Source organism: Bombus pascuorum, chromosome 1 (genome assembly GCF_905332965.1).
Source record: "Bombus pascuorum chromosome 1, iyBomPasc1.1, whole genome shotgun sequence".
Taxonomy (NCBI): Eukaryota; Metazoa; Arthropoda; class Insecta; order Hymenoptera; family Apidae; genus Bombus; species Bombus pascuorum.
In genome coordinates, this window is record NC_083488.1 from 29456312 (window position 1) to 29475490 (window position 19179).

General features: G+C 35.2%; 1 protein-coding gene and 1 long non-coding RNA gene across 2 annotated transcripts in view; one reads left to right on the forward strand and one right to left on the reverse strand.

The window, feature by feature from the left end:
- The window catches only part of LOC132916014 (cytoplasmic dynein 2 heavy chain 1), a 34720-nt gene that overhangs the window by 12367 nt on the left and 3174 nt on the right, over nucleotides 1–19179 (forward strand). Inside the window, exons 18-41 of the mRNA XM_060975765.1 lie at nucleotides 424–705; nucleotides 1253–1496; nucleotides 1874–2381; nucleotides 3052–3444; nucleotides 3852–4031; nucleotides 4505–4870; nucleotides 5544–5662; nucleotides 5893–6203; nucleotides 6297–6445; nucleotides 6803–7081; nucleotides 7362–7591; nucleotides 8293–8421; nucleotides 8853–9101; nucleotides 9436–9869; nucleotides 10165–10299; nucleotides 10691–10920; nucleotides 11585–11794; nucleotides 12305–12593; nucleotides 13010–13519; nucleotides 13870–14129; nucleotides 16428–16622; nucleotides 17025–17256; nucleotides 17339–17492; nucleotides 18127–18346. Of these exons, the coding sequence (XP_060831748.1) occupies nucleotides 424–705; nucleotides 1253–1496; nucleotides 1874–2381; nucleotides 3052–3444; nucleotides 3852–4031; nucleotides 4505–4870; nucleotides 5544–5662; nucleotides 5893–6203; nucleotides 6297–6445; nucleotides 6803–7081; nucleotides 7362–7591; nucleotides 8293–8421; nucleotides 8853–9101; nucleotides 9436–9869; nucleotides 10165–10299; nucleotides 10691–10920; nucleotides 11585–11794; nucleotides 12305–12593; nucleotides 13010–13519; nucleotides 13870–14129; nucleotides 16428–16622; nucleotides 17025–17256; nucleotides 17339–17492; nucleotides 18127–18346 (6308 nt within the window). The remainder of the gene's footprint in view (nucleotides 1–423; nucleotides 706–1252; nucleotides 1497–1873; nucleotides 2382–3051; nucleotides 3445–3851; nucleotides 4032–4504; nucleotides 4871–5543; nucleotides 5663–5892; nucleotides 6204–6296; nucleotides 6446–6802; nucleotides 7082–7361; nucleotides 7592–8292; nucleotides 8422–8852; nucleotides 9102–9435; nucleotides 9870–10164; nucleotides 10300–10690; nucleotides 10921–11584; nucleotides 11795–12304; nucleotides 12594–13009; nucleotides 13520–13869; nucleotides 14130–16427; nucleotides 16623–17024; nucleotides 17257–17338; nucleotides 17493–18126; nucleotides 18347–19179) is intronic.
- On the reverse strand, nucleotides 3518–4636 carry LOC132916015 (uncharacterized). The gene is made up of 2 exons (XR_009659995.1): nucleotides 4524–4636; nucleotides 3518–4021 (listed from the first exon to the last, which is right to left on the reverse strand). It is a non-coding gene; the product is annotated as an uncharacterized LOC132916015 (long non-coding RNA).

A 19179-nucleotide genomic window follows, 5' to 3' on the forward strand; every position in this document is an offset into this window, starting at 1 on the left:
TAAAAAATAATGCTAAATAGATTATAAAAATATTGTTACAGATGCTTGAATATTTTTTGTGTAAACTAGCAATTCTTTCTTTAAACAAAACCTAATATAAACATATTATATAATTACTAATTATTTTGTTAGTTTCGCAACAAAAAAATAATAATCAATTGGACAAACAATTAAACTAAATACTAAATAATAAGTCTATATTAATTTCAACAAAATTGAATGATAGATTGGGACTGTTATCGAGCGATCTTTTAATTTAATTTGAAGCTTCTTATTAGTAGAAAATTTACATATAACACTGAATAGAAAAGTGATGAACGATCGAAGAAAAAATACATGAAAAAATAAAGATTATTGGGTAAAATTCAAATCTCTTAGACATGCCTTTGATATTATTAATAATTATCTTTCATACGTATTAAGGTGTTACTGCTATCAGAAAAAATTCGTTTCACGGAACGATGCGAAGGCGCCTTGAAGGAAGGTGGTTCAGCTTTAAAGAACCTTGTCGAATATCTGGAGACACAAAGAGCGAGATACAGAGGCTTAGAAGATGCTGGTGATAAATTAACAGCATTAAAAGCACGCGGGCTTCTGCTTGATACCGTTCACCATCTGGAGATAGCTAGAAATCTGTTAAACGTCACACAACGGGAAGAAAGCACCGTTTGGACCTGGCAGAGACAACTAAGAAGTTATAGGACCGTAAGATTCTCATCCATTCAGTTAATTTTATTTTTACTTTATATCATTTCTACCCTGCTTTTCCTTGAATTAACTTCAGATACTAAGAAAATGACGTTTTACGTTGACAAAAATTCTATTTATTTCTTGATATTACGAAAACGTGTCTTCAGACAATGAAACTTCGTTGATTATAAAAATAAAAGAACTATACTTCTGGAAGTTCAGAAATATGATCGACTGAATTCTAAAAATTTTGTCTTACATACGTTATTATTATCACAATTGTAAACCTACGTGATTTTGGAAAAGCAAATGCAATTTCAAGTTCAAGTTCCCGATACATTTTCAATATTAATTTTACGCCAAAAAATATACGATTGTCTTTAAAAAAAAGGAACTTCCACACTTTTCACAATGACAATTATTTTCAGCTAACAGCTTTCAATTAATTCTGGAATTAATTCAAGAAAACTAATGCCGAAACGTGTTTCGCGAGAACTAATATTGGCTAAGGAGATTGAGTCTCGATGAAATACAAGTTTCAGCAGTAATATATTAATTGTAGAACAAGGGAGCAGTTGTACGGTGTGCCGGTGCAGAATTTCCATACCGCTTCGAATATCAAGGCGCGGCGGTAGGATTAGTTCAAACGCCATTAACCGAAAGGTGTTTCTTAGCTCTTACTCAGGCGATGAAACTCGGTCTGGGCGGCAGCCCCACCGGGCCAGCTGGAACCGGAAAAACTGAAAGCGTGAAAGCACTCGGCTCTATTCTTGGAAGGCTTGTTTTAGTTTTCAATTGCGACGAAGGTAATAATATTTCGACGTTTACGAGCTAGCAATTCCTTTTCGCGGTTCAACACCTGCCTGTATGACCACGATGCGTTGAGTAACCACTTTTGTAATTTTATCCACCGTTGCAATATTAATTTCCACGTATTTATTAGACAGTTGAGTAAGACTTTTAACAACCTTCGTTATTCTCAAAATTTCTTCATTATATATAAAATATTCAAAACTTGCGAGAAGTTCAGAAAATATGTCTAAAGATGTTACAAAATATTCATAAGATATTTATGAAACATTTATAGAAAATTTGTACAAGTTTCCCATTTAACGTACGATTCAACGTAAACGCTAGCTTCGCATAATTTATTACTTCGCTCATTTGTATATTCCACCATCAGGAATGGACGCCGGAAGTATGCGACGTATTCTAGGGGGTTTGGCTCAAGCCGGCGCATGGGGTTGTTTCGACGAGTTCAATCGCCTCGAGGAGGAAACACTAAGCGCTGTAGCTATGCTCGTTAGACCCCTTCAGGAAGCAGTTCGTGACGGTTCGTCTCAAGTTCTGTTAGGCGATCAGAAAGTGAATCTGGATCGACACTGTTGCGTGTTCATTACGATGAACCCAGCTGGCTCTGAATACGGCGGACGTCGTAAGCTTCCGGATTCTCTGGCGCGACTGTTCAGACCGATCGGAATGGCACACCCGGACAGGTCTGACATTGTGAAAGCATTGCTAGAATGTGCCGGATTCTTGGATGCCTCGACACTCGCCAAGCAACTCGTGGAAATGCTCGATATCGCGGAGATACTGCTTTCCAATCAGCCACATTACGATTGGGGTCTTAGGGCACTTAGATCCGTACTCGACGCTATTCCTACGAAAACTGACTTGGATGAGACCAGCAGGTTCGAAGTCTCATTTATCTTATTTATTCCTTAATTTATTCCACGTTGCAATTTTCTAAACTATTACACACGCACGTGTGTAATGAGGACATTTCAAAGCGTTGATAAATGAAGTTGATAAAATTACCTGTGAATTTATATTTAAGAATGAGTTTTAATCCTTTTACGACTAGAAATGGGTAAAAATGGGTTCAAGATGAAATACTTTACGCGAATTAAAGATCTTTTTACATAGAGCAAAAACCTTAGACCAGCTACGTTATTGGACTTATTCTAAGAATGTCAAATTTAATAAAATTTCAAAGTAATCAAATTTTGTACCACTTACCTCATAGTGATGCTGAGGTTGAACTTTATATTCTACTAATAATAATTATCTCTAAACCTACATCGAAGCTTGTTTAAACTGAAAGCTTCAAGAAACTAACAATTCAATTCGTCAGAATGAGTCAAAAGCTGTTCGTCATATGCAAATGTGATTCGTCTGATACAAATTGGAAATTCTCTTCATAACACAAAGAACGCTGTATCTATAGATTCAAATTTGGTTTCCTATCAATTGTGCGATTTCTCGTCACGTTTAAGTAATTCTATGAATAATATAATCAATTGCAAATATTATTAAAAATGTTAATGTACAAATACAAAAGCTTCGCGTTCTATATGACAGATTAGTGGCTGCAATTAGGGCCTCAATGTTACCAAAGTTAACGGAAGAGGACACTCCGCGATTCCTCTCTCTACTAGACGATGTTTTTCCAAGAGTAAGTCCATCGTCGTCCACGTTGATCGAAAGACAAGACCTGCAGAATGCTTTGCTGGAACTTTGCGCCGAACAGGAACTGAGCAAGGAAGTGGCAAATAGATGTATTCAATTGTACGACCAGCTGAAAAGCAGAACGGGTGTAGCGATTGTCGGACCACCAGGGTGCGGTAAAACTACCATCAGGAAACTTCTATGCGATGCGCTAACGAAAATCGGTGAAACTATCGTTCAGTTTCACGTATTTCCTGGCGCGATGCCGAAATCGAGACTTTTGGGTCGCGTCGACCCACAAACCAGGTACTGTCTTGAAAGATACAAAATCCAGATTACGATAGCACCTAATCTAGTTTGAAAATTTATCTCTTTTAAATTTGTTATATACGTATATAATTACTGTATATAATACAGTGATTTATTACATAAACATGCGGTAAATTTATCGATATATTTTTATAGTAATTTGTATTAATATACTTCAATGTAAAAGAAATAAAATGATAACTTATTATAAAAATTATACATTCTCAGATAAAATTTTGTACGATTTACGATTCTTTCGATAGATTTAATTAGAAAACTATACGGAAAATATTTCGATTTGTAGGTATAATTAATGTGAAATGACTTGTGTAATTTATCATATCGTTCTTTTACAGATTAATCTCGACAAAAACAGCCATCTCTTTAATTCGTTATTATTTCAGGGAATGGAGGGAAGGTTTGTTATCCAACGTTGTTGTATCCGCTGGAGATTCCTTAACTTGGATTATTTTGAACGGCGACGTAGAACCAGATTGGGCAGAAGCTCTAAATTCTGCCTTAGACGACAATCGATTACTGACTTTGCCCAATGGCGTGGGTTTGAAGCTTGGTTCTGGCACAAAGTAAATCTCTATCCTTCCAAATTATCTGATGACTCGTATTTTAGAAATTTCGAATTTTATCTCTATATACTACAAATATTCTATGACACAGAGATTTAGTTCATCGAGTTGAGCAATTTAATATCTCGAGAACTCGCTCATTTGAAAAATTCCCGTACAAATCTAAAATTGTTCTTTACGGAGCACAGACTGTCAAACTTACCGAAGTTGATACATATTTCGAATTTAATATTGATTATAAAATATATAAATAATTATCATTTATCAAATTACAATATTTTTTAATGTTCTATACAGGAACGAGATCAAATCTAGGGACGTAGAACTTTTTATTAAAATTATACATACGCGTTAATGACGTATATTAATCAGTTATTACCCTTAAATCGTAATATACACGTTGAATATTAAGTAATTAATTAAAAAGTTAGCAATAACCTTAAAATATTCATCCGCACAATTTTCTCAAACAGATTCATTTTCGAAACTCACAAACTTGCCGGCGCGAGTCCTGCGACTGTGTCGCGATTAGGCGTAGTCCACTTGGGCTCGACGAGTGTCAGCTCTTTGCTGGTGTCGTCGCGACTGAATGCACTTCCGGAGGCAGCGAAGGAACTCGCGATTTCCCATCTTTGTTCCTGCGTCGACGAGTGTTTGAAGATCAATGCGGACGTTTCCTCGGCATCGGGCTTAATGGACACGACGTTTTGCCATTTGAAGAGCTGTCATACTCGTACTTCCGCTTCTTACGCTCTACTCGCATCTTTATGCAGTCAAATAGGAAATGAAAGCACTAAAGACGAATTGGCGCGCTTGATTTATCAACTTACTGACTGCTGGTAGGAAGTCCTCTAATTTTATTGCTAGAATTATACACCAATTTGAGGCATTTAACAACAGACGAAGTTTAGTGATTCATAGACAATTATAAGATAAAGTGTTTAGGTTTCTTCAGACGATATTTTAATGTAAAGAGACATGTTACAAAATGGCCCAAATTCTTCTCTTTTAGAAGAAAATTTCATCAAAAGTTTGAATTTTAATACGATATCCTACACGTCTAAAAATTAACAAAAAAAAAAAAAAAATTAGAAAGTAGATTTAATTTTCTTCAGCTGTCATGGCGGTACACTCCTTTGATTTTATTTCTTGATGACCGTAACAAAAATTGTATTTTACATTTGCTCGACATTTTGTAGACAGAAAGAAAACGAAAATGAAGGAAGAATTAATTGCAGATTTCTTACAGTATTTTGAGGCCAGACATTTTTACAGAATGTCTCTCGTTTAATATTTACCTTGATTAATTATTACATTATTACATATAATTGTATTAATTATATATTAATACCGTTTAATTCGATTGAGAGTAGAACTATTCGAAAACTGAGATAATATTGTGTATAAGGATAAAGCAATCTTCCAAACTTGACTTTGATTCGCTATCTTCTTTGTTCGTGAAAAACACAGTTCAAAATTAATATGCTTCTTCTGTACTATCTGGAATTTTAGGTGTCCAGATCCGCAGAAACCGTGCTCTGTATTATATAATCAAGACACAGATAGATTGGAAGTTATTGGGGATTCTCACGAATCTACAGACACCGACGATGGTCCCGTCTCACTGTCAGGTATTTCGATTAAGCTCCACTTAACTTGAAACGAACATAGTTGCTGAACAAATCCACTGAATTAAAAAATTTATATTATTGCTCTAAGTGATATAATAAATATAATATATTCTTACAGATAATAGGAATAAGATAAAATAATGGTTTTTGAAAATGGTTTTACTTATAGTTTAATCTATAATCTGCTAATAAATTTATTAATTACGGATTGTCGTTTATGTATAATTCAGGTGGAATGAAGGAAGCCTTATCGTTTGTTTTACCATTGATCAAAAATAACCAACCGGTGATGATAAGAGGTCCAGTGGGTTGTGGAAAGAGTGCCCTGATATCTGTCGTACTTTCTTCCATACGAAACATCGAGCAATCGACTTTGATAAAAGGTTCCTCTCTCTATGGACCTCAGGATCTGGTGATGAAACTAAAACGAAGTTGCGTTCAGTTAAATTCGTCTTCACACGGAAGAACGTACAAACCTAGAAGTGGATCCAGAGTTGTTTTGATTTTAGAAGATTTGCATCTCGCGTCTAAAGATTTACAGGTAGCGTAATCTGGTTTTATTTTCTTATTTCGATCGTTCGTTTTTACAAAACGTTCGAATGTAATATAGAATATAAGAATTTAATTTATTCAGGAATTAGTTCGGGAATTAATTCAAGAAGGAGGATTTCACGAAGAAGATCTGGAATTTGCAAGAGTTCCACTAACGATCATATGCACAGCGGATGCAACCACAAGATTGCATCCAAGACTAGAAGCTCTTTTGTCCACCCATTATCTGCCGTGAGTATTCGTGCCAAAATAATTTAATCAATTTTCTAAGTTTTTCAAGTATTTATAAAGCCAGACCTAAAGCCTTCGTAATTTATCGAATTTTATCTTAAAATTTAATAATAAATAATAATTTAAATTTAATAATAAATAAATTTCTAAAAAAATTTATCATTTTATCTTAAGGACATTCTTCTTTCGCGAAACACCTCAGCTATAAAAATTCATTGTTTAAAAGAATATATTCCAACCAATTTCGTAACATTGCAGCTATCTGAATTTCGACAATTAATTTCCTATATCTTTATATTTATATTCAATACATATAGCAACTTAGAACTACAAAAATTTGTTCGTTTTGTGAGATAGATATCCAAACCCGAGGGACATCGTAGTCATCTTAGAGTTGCACCTGAGAGACTCTTTGAAAGGAGATCACGTTATGATCGAATCTTGGATTGCTGAAACGGTACCCGTCATGTTGGATGCTTTTCGATCGATCAAATCTTCTCACGGCTCGACGACCGATTGGACTCCGAAAGATTTGATCTTATGGGCGGACAGCTTGAAGTACTATCCCTCTCCAAAGGGCGAGTCGAATATCACGCGTCATTTGTTGGATGTTGGAAAACGCCTATTTTATCCTAGGCAAGTGCACTTTTACAGCTGAAGTTCCAACGAAATGGATATTCCACCTTAAATTTCCAAGCTCGAATACGTACTTTTACGTTGACGATTTTATACCTTTGAAACAGTAAACTTTTTCCTATCGCAAATTTTTAACCTAAATGTCCATAAGTTCGAAACTTACGAAGAAGTTTACTTTGCAAGTTGACAATTTCTCTATCACCAGTCGAGTAAGATTTCTAAACACGACAAGTGCTTTGATTGTCTATATTTTATATCTTCGTCCTTTCGATCGTGCCAGATTAACGTCCAGAGATCAGGCTCGTTTGGAATCTGTGATCCACTCGAAGAGCTCGAAGTCGCTAGCGCCCGGAAGCGACGTGTACATATGGAAACACGGAAACAATGGTTTGCTGCCGTTGGATGAGGAACAATGGCGGAAGGAGATAATTAACGCAGCAGCGAGATGCGCGAGGGAAGGCGATCCGGTACAGGCATCGATTTCGTCTCACCTGTTGCACACGGTAGCCGGTAAGCACATTAAATTAACTTAATATTACGCTATTTCCAAACGAGCTTATTCCACCGATCATTTGCTTCATACCTGTACACTGTAAGTTTAACGAGATAACGCTAGAGAGATCCTTGTTAGCCACACCTTTCAATCGTAATCGGTTTATGATTATCGATAAATTGCTAATTTATTCATAGTGATCTTATGATCTTGGTAAATTAGAAGGAATATCGCTTCTCATCTCTGTCTCTTCTCTCTTCTCTCTCTCTGTTTGTATCTCACACGTGATAAATTAAACTGGACAGATGTTTGTTACACTATAATATCTGTAATACTAATGAATTTAATAAAATTTATTATCCATATAAAATTTGATTGTATTTAAATGTAGATCTTCTATCAAGTCTGATAAAATAAGTTCATAAATTTTATCAGTTTTAGCAAATCTTAGAAAATAACTTCGCTTCGTTGATATACCAGTAAATTTAATAGAACTAAATATCCATGCAGAATTTCTGCTTATTAAAATATAAAATATATAATAATATAAAATATATATTCTAACATATTGTATAAATCAATTCTGTAAATATATAAGTTACGTATTAATGGGAAATTTCGTAGAAGAAATATTCTTCTGTATAATAATCACGATTTTGTCTCGTATTGCTATATTACGGTGGCAAAACGTAGAATTTCCGTTTTATATTATTTCCAGGTTTAAGTTGGGCTTTTGGTACAAGCTTAAGGGGTGTAATTTTGATTGGACGACCCGGAGCTGGAAGAAAATCGGCAGTGAGACTCGCTGCCACGTACTCTTCTCTTCGACTAATAAACTCGGGACCTGGTACTGTATAAGTAATTTCTATGTTTATGGGAAATTTATGTACGAAGATAAACTTCATATATAAGAGTAGAATGTTATGGGATAAATTATTCGTCGCTGAAAAAAAGGTATAAGCACAATTCGATATTTATTGTACTTGAAGTCTGAAACTGTAAAGTTTCGTTATTAGACATACATTATTTTGCAAATAGTTTTATGAATATTACAAAAAAAAGAAAAAATATAGAACCTGAGTAGGATGTCCTGGCATTGAGGTTTCATAAATATTTTCAAAATTCTTGTGCTATCTGCATTTTATGCGCTTTGATATCTTTCAATATGCCATAAATGCACAAAAATCCGCGGTCTAATAATAATTTCTCCACTTATACGCTACCTGCTGTACATCGTGTGTAGCTACTTGAAAATCGTATGAAAATTGAATGTTCCAGGCCGTGGCAGAACGTCAGTGAAAACGGCGGTTCAAGCTGCTGGAATCGATGGTGATCCGACTCTACTTTTGCTAGAAGAGCATCATATGAGAGAAGCTGGGTTGGCTGTTTTGGCTAGTGCAATAGTGTCGAGAGGCGAACTCCCAGGATTATTTACAGTGGAGGAACTCGACGGGTTAATAGCGCCGTTGGCTGACGTGGCAAGAAGAGAAGATTTTTCGGGCATGTTGGAGCAATATCTTTATCATCGTACGTAATATGACAAAAAACTACTTCGACAAGACGCTTACGCTAATAAATATACACAAACAAAACATTTACTTATGGTACTTACCATTATGTATAGTATACTTGACTATTTATATACAGTATACAATTACATATACTTAAATATATTTAATAATATAAAATTCGTTATTCCTTTGCTTCTACATTCCAACTGTACAGATAGTTTTGTCTTCGATCGTAACTCTGTTCTCATCTGTACAATCTTAACGTCTACTGTTTCATTCCAAACACTCTGAACTCGACACAAAATTCGACTATCCTCGCCATATACTTCTGTAACTATAAAATATCGTAGGTTTGAGAAATTATCTTCGAGTAACCATAATCTTGGACAGTGGAGAGCTTCGTTCGCCCTGGTTGTCGCATTCCGGTCTTCTTAGACACTGCGCATTGATTGGTCCTGGAGTTGGTAGCGAATGGTGGTCCTGGGAAGGTGCTTTAACCGAAATAGCCTGTCAACAAAACGGTATCGAAGCCGAAGATCCGGAGGAGACGTTGCCTGGTATCAAAGAGGTGGTAAAAGCTCATCTTGAAGCTCCGCGACAGCAGCAAGCTCCGGCTCGGTTCTTTGCTTTGCTGCACACCTGGAAGCATCTGCACGTAACTTGGAGCGAGGAAGTGGAGCAGAAATTAAACAGTCTCGAAGCTGGTGTAGGAAAGTTGAAGGAAGCCGGGGCGCAAGTGGCTAAACTGGAGGACGAAGTTTCGAAACAACGTCAGGAGCTGGAGGTATACATTAACGTTGCTAATTTCTATCGAGTTCACTATGATGATGCTACTCGAGGATATAAACGATCCCGAGATAATTATTAACGATTTTTGGTTAAATACATAAAGAGGTGCGTTACGGTTTCGCACGTTACAACGAAATTGTATTACGTCCTGTTCGTTAGTTTCTATCGAGTTTACTGCGATACGATATTACTTTGTGGATATAAGCGACGTTGGCGTATTGATCTTCAACTAATTAGTAGGAATACATTATGTTTTCTCACGCTAATTACGATAATTTTTAATTTCTTAGGCGGAACAAGGGCGTGCCAATGCAGCTCTCGAACAAATCACGGCGACGATGAGAGGTGCCACAGGTCAAAGAGGAGAAATGGCCAACTTGAAGGCTGAAACTGAACGAGAAAGTGCAGAATTAGCTCGCAGGAAGGTAAATACCGTACGATTGTCAAGAAATGTTTACACACAGCACCTTATATTTTTATTTACACTAAGTGCTTTGTTTTCTCAAATTTTCGCTAAACCGAAGTATTTGTCAGTGACACTTTTAATTTGCTTCAGTCTATTTCATTAATATAGCACAGATGATACTGAAGTAAATACATTTTCGTTATACATAATTCACACGATTCATCGCCAAATTGTTAAAAAATTGGACACTATAAAAAACACCATGAAAATAACAAAAGATATCCTTTTCTTATCTCTTCTTAATGTACAAATAAAAAATTTCTTTTATTTGAATCTATTGCTTTTGGAAGCGTGTAGGTACATAATTTTCTAAGTTAACAACAAATAAATAAATTGAATTTGATATACAGACTAATATCGAAGGCGAATTAGGAAAAGTCGAGCCATTAGTAGAACAAGCGGCACAAGCAGTAGCTGGTATCAGCGCTGATGCATTGGCGGAAGTTCGTTCTTTAAGAGCACCTCCTGCGCCTGTAAGAGACGTCCTCGAGGGTGTCCTTCGATTAATGGGCATAAAAGACACTTCTTGGAATAGCATGAAGACTTTCTTGGCAAAACGCGGTATTAAAGACGAAATAAGGTAAATTCGTTAACAATTATTAATTCTCTTCGGATTTTATTTCATTTGGCTTGACGATAAAAATGTTGCTTGGTAAAAATCGCAGATATGTAAATCGATAGATTATACAGCTTGCTCGTAAAGTTACAAGACATAACTCGATCCACGTCGTCTTCCATTTATTGTAGAAAAAAAGCACTTTATTTGCCGATATGAAATTTAACGCTACTCAATGCAACACTTTTTTCATGTAATGTGGAATTTAAAGATAGGTTTCTTATATTTTGAAACACTGTGGATATGGAACAACTTCTACATTTTATTTCAAATATTAATACTTCAGTCGTAAACAAAATTAAGCTGAATCTGGTACAAAGACTATTTATTTGCTCGTCACTGTATATTTGAGCAAACACCTGGTCTTATCTCATAAACAGTCATCGACTCGTAACGTACATACTAAAACATTTGCTCCTTCTCTATTCTCTAACTCGTAACAGGTGCGTTCACACCGCCAACACGACGAACAATATTTCTGTTCATACTTATAAGCAAAGTACTCATGTAAACTAACAGCCAAAATTGATCAGGCAATTCGCAAACAAGATTCCCCTCTCATCGTCTGTTTCATCAGAGACCATTCAGGCGAGTTTGAAAAACGTGATAACGTCTTTGTTCGATTTAGAACGTGGGACGCGAGAAGAAGCACACCATCGAGTTTGGAGGCGGTTGCCAAGTTGGTCAAGGAGCGGCCGGAAAGTTTCGAGGAGAAAACCGCAAAACGAGCCTCGGTGGCTGCAGCACCTTTGGCTGCCTGGGTACTCGCCAACCTCCAATATGGTCAGATTCTTCAGCAAGTCGCACCTCTCGAGAGGGAACAACGACAATTGACCCAGTGGGTTTATATTTCGACGTATTCATTTTATATCCGAGCCATTATAGTAAAACACAGGGAACGATAAGTATAAAATATAACAACATTCGCTCTGAAACACTTTGGCGATATAACACACACAGCAGTCAGAGATTTTACAAAATTATATAAAATATTAAAATATTATAATATGAGAAAACTATACAGTGAAGAACAGTATAAAATATAACCGAACATTATACTTTTTATTGTTGAAAGTTCCACGTATAGAATTTTATTTTTATTTTATTTTGAAAACTGATCCTTTCATGGCAATAGAATTTTATGAAAATCAGTCTTATCTGTTAATAAAATCTCTAAATTTAATATAAATTAAGAGATAACATTCTTTTTATAACAATAAGATTCCGTAAAAGTTTTAATAACAGATAAACAAAATATTCTGTTTAGCGTCGATAATTTTATGAATAAAAATTTACTGGAATTTACGGCGATATGGTTAATATATAAATTATGCATAATTCATTTCAGACGTTTGTCAGCGGCTGAGGCTCAGATCGGTAAGCTAGCTGTTGGACTTAACACCGTGGAAAGTCGTGTAGCACAGCTTCAAGAGGAACTCGCGGAACGTTCAAGGGGTGCCGCTGCGCTTCAACTACGTGCCGAGACAACAGAGGCAAGATTAGCAACAGCTAGAGCGCTGCTTCAAAAATTGGACACGGAACATCGTGATTGGCAAGCACAATTAGAAGAATTAACCAGCAGGAAGGAGAAATTGGAGGTCGAGGCTGCTAATGTCGCATCCTTACTTGTTTATGAAGTAAGCGCAATGATTTGTCTCGCGACCTTACAGAAGAAGAGCGGTACTTAAGAATAATCTAGGAATTTTTAACAGTTAAAAGTACTTGAAGCTAATTTTCAGTTTCTGAATAATTAGACGTTGGCCAAATAATTAGAAATTTTAGGCTTTGAAGCGAATAATATTTCTGTTAACATAAAATCGATTAAACAATCAGGACGAATAGAATTCAAAATTCAAATGATATCTGTAATACCAAAAGATTGGTTAAATAGTTAAAAATTCCAAAATTCGAACCAAATATAACAATATCTCCTTTTCCAACTTTTCTAAAAATAATAGTAAAAATAATCGGCATAACCAAATACCAATTTCCAGAGTCAGAGTAATAATCACGTTAAACCCTATCAAACTTAACAAAATATATTTGAGTACAGAATCCTGGAAAAGATGACAAGTGGAAGAAATCAGCCATCGATCTCCTAATCACCGAAAGAGAAAGGCTACTATGGCGAGCTCAAGGTTTACCCGTGGACACCGGAAGTCTGGTTGGTGCATCCTGTGCCCTCAGAGGTCCTTTGGTTCCCATATTCATAGATCCATCCGGTGTCGCGGTTTCGTGGCTGAAAAATAACGTTGGTTCAAGAATGGAGATAACGAAACCAGAAGATGCTAAGTTTTTTACTACGCTAGAATTGGCCGTAAGATTTGGCAAACCATTGCTGGTGGAAGAACTCGTCGAATTTCCATCGATCCTCTTGCCACTGCTACGTAGACGTCCTCTGAAACTTGGTGAAAGAACATTACCAGCACCTCAAGGCTTCAAACTTTTCCTGGCTACCAGACGAGATAAATTGGATGGTTTTCCAAAAGAAGTCGACGCGGTCTTGTTTAAGATTGCTCTTGGAGCTGGTACCAAAAGTCTAGCAGAGAGGTTCGTTGAAAAGGTGAGGAAGATGACGATACACTGATTTATATTCGATCGTTTTCCAACGTGGCATTCCGTTTAATTTAACGTTACGAGTTCGAAGATTCGATATAGCATCGTATTATCGTAACAGCAGAATTAAAAAATTATTTCAATTACGAAGTACATTTTCTATGACTACGTTGCTCAGAATGTCTGCTCTCTTTCATCCATCCGTAAAGTTGAAAAAAATTTGTTCAGACGATAACTCGCTTCGAGTGATTCGACGACGAAATTGGAAAACTTGTTCGATGGTCGTTGAAAATCCGTTAAAAGTAAAATATTGCCGCAAAAGATTAATTACCTTAGCCGGTTGGCCGGGTTGGTTAGGTTCTGTTGAAGGAGACTCCGGAACTGGCGACGCAGCGAAAGGAAGCGCTGGAACGCGAGGAAAAATTATCAGGGGAACGGGACACCGCGAGATTAGATCTGTTGGCGCAGCTGGCTACCGCAAGAGGTCAAGATCTTCTTCAAGAATCTGAAGGATCCCAGGGCGGACTTCTGTCGTCGTTGGAAGCCACTCAATCGAAAGCCAAAGAAATAGCTCTGGCTCTTGAGGAAAGTCGACGAAGCTTCGAGGACGTCACCAGGTCTGTCGCAATTTATTGAGAATTATTTGTTAAGAACTTATAGAGTGTTCTATGGTGAATCGATCAATTTTATGGTTTACCATGACACGTTGAGTTCAACAAGCTATTTAGAGTAAAGAATATCGAAAACTACGGTCTTATTTGGTTCTGTTGAAATATTTGAGCCTTCGAAGAAGCTAAATTGGTCAAATACACATTTTCCTAAATTTCACGATTTCATTATTCGCGTATATAATTAGTAGGCTGTTAATATTTATGCAAATTCATATTTTTTATAAATATAGCTAAAGAAGTAGGATCTAGGCAGAGATTTGATTCATCTAAATATCATCAGTATTATACTTTGCCTGTTCTATATCGTAAACGTATATTATGTGCATTTTAAGCATTTTTTTAAATTTCCCATTAATGCACAAAAATCCACAGCCTAATAACTAGAGTCCAATAAATAAATGGTGTTAGACGTTTTACCAAGTTTTTTCATATTGGCTACGTTTAAATCGATAATTGCCACGTCTTCCAGAAAATTTTGTCCTTTCTATATTTACAAAATGAATAAAAATTTACAAAGAGAGCAACAAAGAGAGAAAGAAAGAAACTTGCACACCCCTTTTTAGAAAGCTCCTCGATTATAAATTGTATGATGAATGTTAAGCAAAAGTCTGTCTAACGTCGTATCTTTTTTGTACCTTTTCATTTACGAAGTTAATTGAAGCGTATTTGACATTTCTCTATTTAAAGGTAAGATCACAATAGCTATTAGTTTACACCTCGGATAAATCTGTCGCACCGTTCTGAGCGGAACAACCTTTATTGCACTTTCTTACATGGACTGGCTTAAAAAAAAGAACAAAAAGAATATCTTAAACATATCGATTATATCTATAACTATCTTCTAGTTACTATTTATTGTAACTGGCGCATCTGCATATAGATGACGAGCGCGAACTCACGTTGTCATTTTCCACAAGTTACGTTGTTCTGTGAAGTAACACAGAGATGTAACAAAATGATCTGAAACTGTAAGTGAAATTAAAAATTCTACTTGACAGACCTTGTTACAACTTATAGCTTCCTTTCGTTAACCTGAAATAAAAGGTAAAATACGATAAGTTTCTACAACCTTGCATTCTCTCTGTGAATAATAAAATTAACACTTGCAAAAATATGAAACTATATTCCATGGTATTTCTGTTCTTCGTAGATAATACACACATATATTCCCACGCGAAGCAGCGGTATTATCGGAATTAATTATGCCACTCCTGTAAATCCAGAAAGTGATCAACAGATTAACATGTCCAACCATATACATATATATGGATTACACGTGTATACATGTGCTCCATGCTTAACCTTCCGTTCATTCTCAATATCCTCGTTAGTAAATCTAACACAGAATACTCCTGGTAAAATCGTCTATTAATGTTCAATAACCAATAAACATTGTTTCATACGCTTTTCAGATGTCCTCGTGTATCTTTTATAGAGTTACGTTTTTCTTTAATTATAGATTTTTCAATTTTGAAAGTAAGACGTGCACATTTGTTATTCTTACTTTATGAACTTTGTTACTTGTAGTAAATTGAATTGTACAGTTATCTTTGCTCATGATGAAGTTCAGTCTGATGAATTAAAGCAAACAAGAAAAAGAAAATGATTAAAAACCTATTTGATGGAATAATACGAACCTTCAACTTGTATCGTGAGATCGTACGATGAGCATAGGAATTTGAGTTAAGTTATTTCACGTTTATACGTATCAAAAGTCAGTTTATTATATATACAATTATTTTATATTATTATTTTATTATATGCACGCAGAGTGGAAATGAAAATTAACTTGAAAAGAATTTAACCTCGTCAAAATCATTACCTATGAAAATGAACGAAAGTGATATGAATTTGATATATACATAGCACGAAGCTAATTTACATACAATAAATTAAGAGGGTATTAAATGTAAATCATATAGCGTAATACTTGTCGCTTCTACCAACAAACTTCTCAGACTTTCAAAACGAACTTCCTTGAAATTTACTCATGGTTTATGTAATATTTTTTTGCTTGAAATAGTTTCCCGAACACGCTGGCAAAGTTTCGCGATTTCACTGCGGAATATTCTCTGTATATATTTCATGTGAAACTTTTTAAATTCACGAAACCTTGAGATTCATTGAGTAACTCCCTTTCATGAATGTTCTCAGTCGCGATCCGAACAAAAGTTCCACGACAGAGTATTCATAACGAAGTTTTAATTTTTTGTTCTAGTTTCTGTTTTTATATACTGTTTACAGAAGAGCCAAAGAGCACGAGAAATTGGCTAAATTCGCTGCCAACTTGTATAAAACTGTGAAAGGTCTTACCGCCTTGAGTCCACTGTACGTGTTTTCTGCCGAAGCTTTCACTGATATTTATTTGGAGGCGGAAGATTACCGCAAATCGATACTATCTCAGGATAAAAGGGAGCAAGACAAACTGATCGAAAGACGGTTAGTAAATGTTCGAAAAAGAAACTACTCGTTAAATCTTGCTTATCTCGTTAATGAATCGTTTCCAATGTCCAATTATTTATTAATATCACATAACATAAAAGTCTACTGTGAAGTACACATACGTATGTACCATATGTATAATATAATTTCACGGTATATTATAGAATTTCTCAAAGTGTATTTTCGATGCAAAAATTGGAATATAATTTTTTATAGAATCTAGATTTAATAAACTCGAATTGTATATCATATATGTGTTTGAATTCTACTGTACATAATATAATATACATTTACACGTTAATGTTACTATATGTATGTTATATGCGATATGATTTTACATTGAAGTTTCCAAAATTACAATTACACGTTGGAATAATATATAACGAACATCTATTACAGGTTAATTGCTTTGACTCTTCATTATTGCTCGAAGGCCGTGTATAGAGAACATCGATTGCCAGTAGCATTACAATTGGCACTTTCATTGAATTCCGTGCCAGACGTTGAAAGAAATTTCTTATTAGGAGAAATTCCATTAAATGACGACGAAGATTCCGATTATAAAATACCCGATTGGGTACCCGAGGAACGACGTCTATCAGTTCGAACTTTAGTTTCTTCATTTCCACAAGTAAGTTGACTTAACGAACTTATTTTTAAATTACAGTGATATAATTTTTTATTACTACGAGCGGTAATTTCCTGTCATTCAGATGGCCGCAAAAATGAAACAATCTTGGTTGAGCGACGTTAGCAATATTTACGCTGAAAGCAATTTAACCACGTTCCAAAAAGTTTTATTGATAAAAACCCTTCGTCCTGATTACTTGCATACGGCGCTTTCGAAATTGGCTGCGGAAGTATTAGGTAATTTGTTATTTTTCTATTATTAATAACGATTATATTGTTTCATCGATAATTATGTAGTTATGTAGTGTAGTTTAATTAAAATCTTATTAACAATTATTATATGAAAATTTCATAACAACCTTGTGATAAAACTGGAAGGGATATAATTATTTCAAAATCTTTCTTTTCTTAGAAAGAGGAAAATTTTAAAAATTATAATTTATTCAAAATAGTAATTTAATCGTAAAAGTATTAATGAGAAGAAGTCGATTACCCTACTTAGTATTAAGACCATTAAAGCAAACTATGAAAAGCATAGTGTTGCCATTTGTCAACGCATTCTTATTTCATCATATCGCAGATACGTTTAATATTATACTACTACATATAAAGTATCAGCGAAAATGTACAGATAAGCCATTGGATTATTATATTATTAAACTATTTCATTTTCTTATATCTTCTATATATGTCTTTTTTTTAAGTAAAAATATACCAAATGACAGATTTTTTAAAATTATTTTTCTACAATTTTGTGACCATTTCACGCTCAATACGCTTTTATATTTCGAATAATCATGCGTTTAAGAGTTAACAGATATATATATTTTTGCTTACCTTCTAATTTTCCTTATAATTTTCGTTCGGGAAGGTGTGAAAAATTTAGCTCCACCGCACTGGTCCTTGAGGAAAGTAGCTGAAAACGAAAGTACATATCCTGTGTTGCTGCTTCTATCACCGGGAGCTGATCCCGGTTCAGAGCTAGCAGCATTAGCGAGTAATCACGTTGCATCAGCCACAGGATTCGTCGAAGTATCACTTGGACAGGGTCAAGTTGCTCAGGCTGAACTCGCGTTGGAGAGTGCTTGTCGGTAATGCGCCTTTCTTAGCTTTATGAAATATAAATTTCCAGCTTCAGGATTTTATGAATTTATGTCATCATGATAAAAAAAAGATATTTTGTCCTCGTAACATCATACTTTCTGCATATCAAATGATACAATTTTATATCGAGTATTTGAAAAAGTGTCATCCGAAAATTATTTTGTTTTCTTAATTGTTACTTATTTAGCTACATCTGATATTTAAAGCGTAGCTTTTTACGAAGCGTTCAGAAGCAAAAATTTTGTAAGTTTAATTATGTCCCTTGTTACGTGAAAGAGATCATCATATTTAGCATTTAAAACGATAAATGTCGTTTGGAACGTGTTTGAGAGCAAAGTTTTATCCGCTTCCTGGTTATGTTGAATAAAAAATTCGATATTAATGTTCGATATTTAATAACGGACGTTGCTTCGAATACTTTTCGAAATCGAAATGTTTGTCACGCGATAAAACAGATGTATTCTCTTGCAGAAAACAGAATGGCTGATACAGTCTTAGATTATTTCAATGATTCACTTCATTAATAAACGATAAATCCATAATACTATGCTTCAGTGACTCGAGATTTTCAACTTTCGGGTCTAACTTCCGTTCACATAAGTTAAACAATGTCTTTGGGTAGCCTCGTTATCTTCGCCAACATACGCTAGGAAAGCTGCAATGTTTTGGCTTGAGGCCATAGTCTTCACGATGGCGTACTAAATCAGCTATAGACTTTGTTTACGTACCTCCATCACGTAATTCGATATTGTTTACGTGCGCAGCGTATACATTGCGATTAAATTATCAACCTTCGTGTTATTTACTGCTCCCCTCTCTG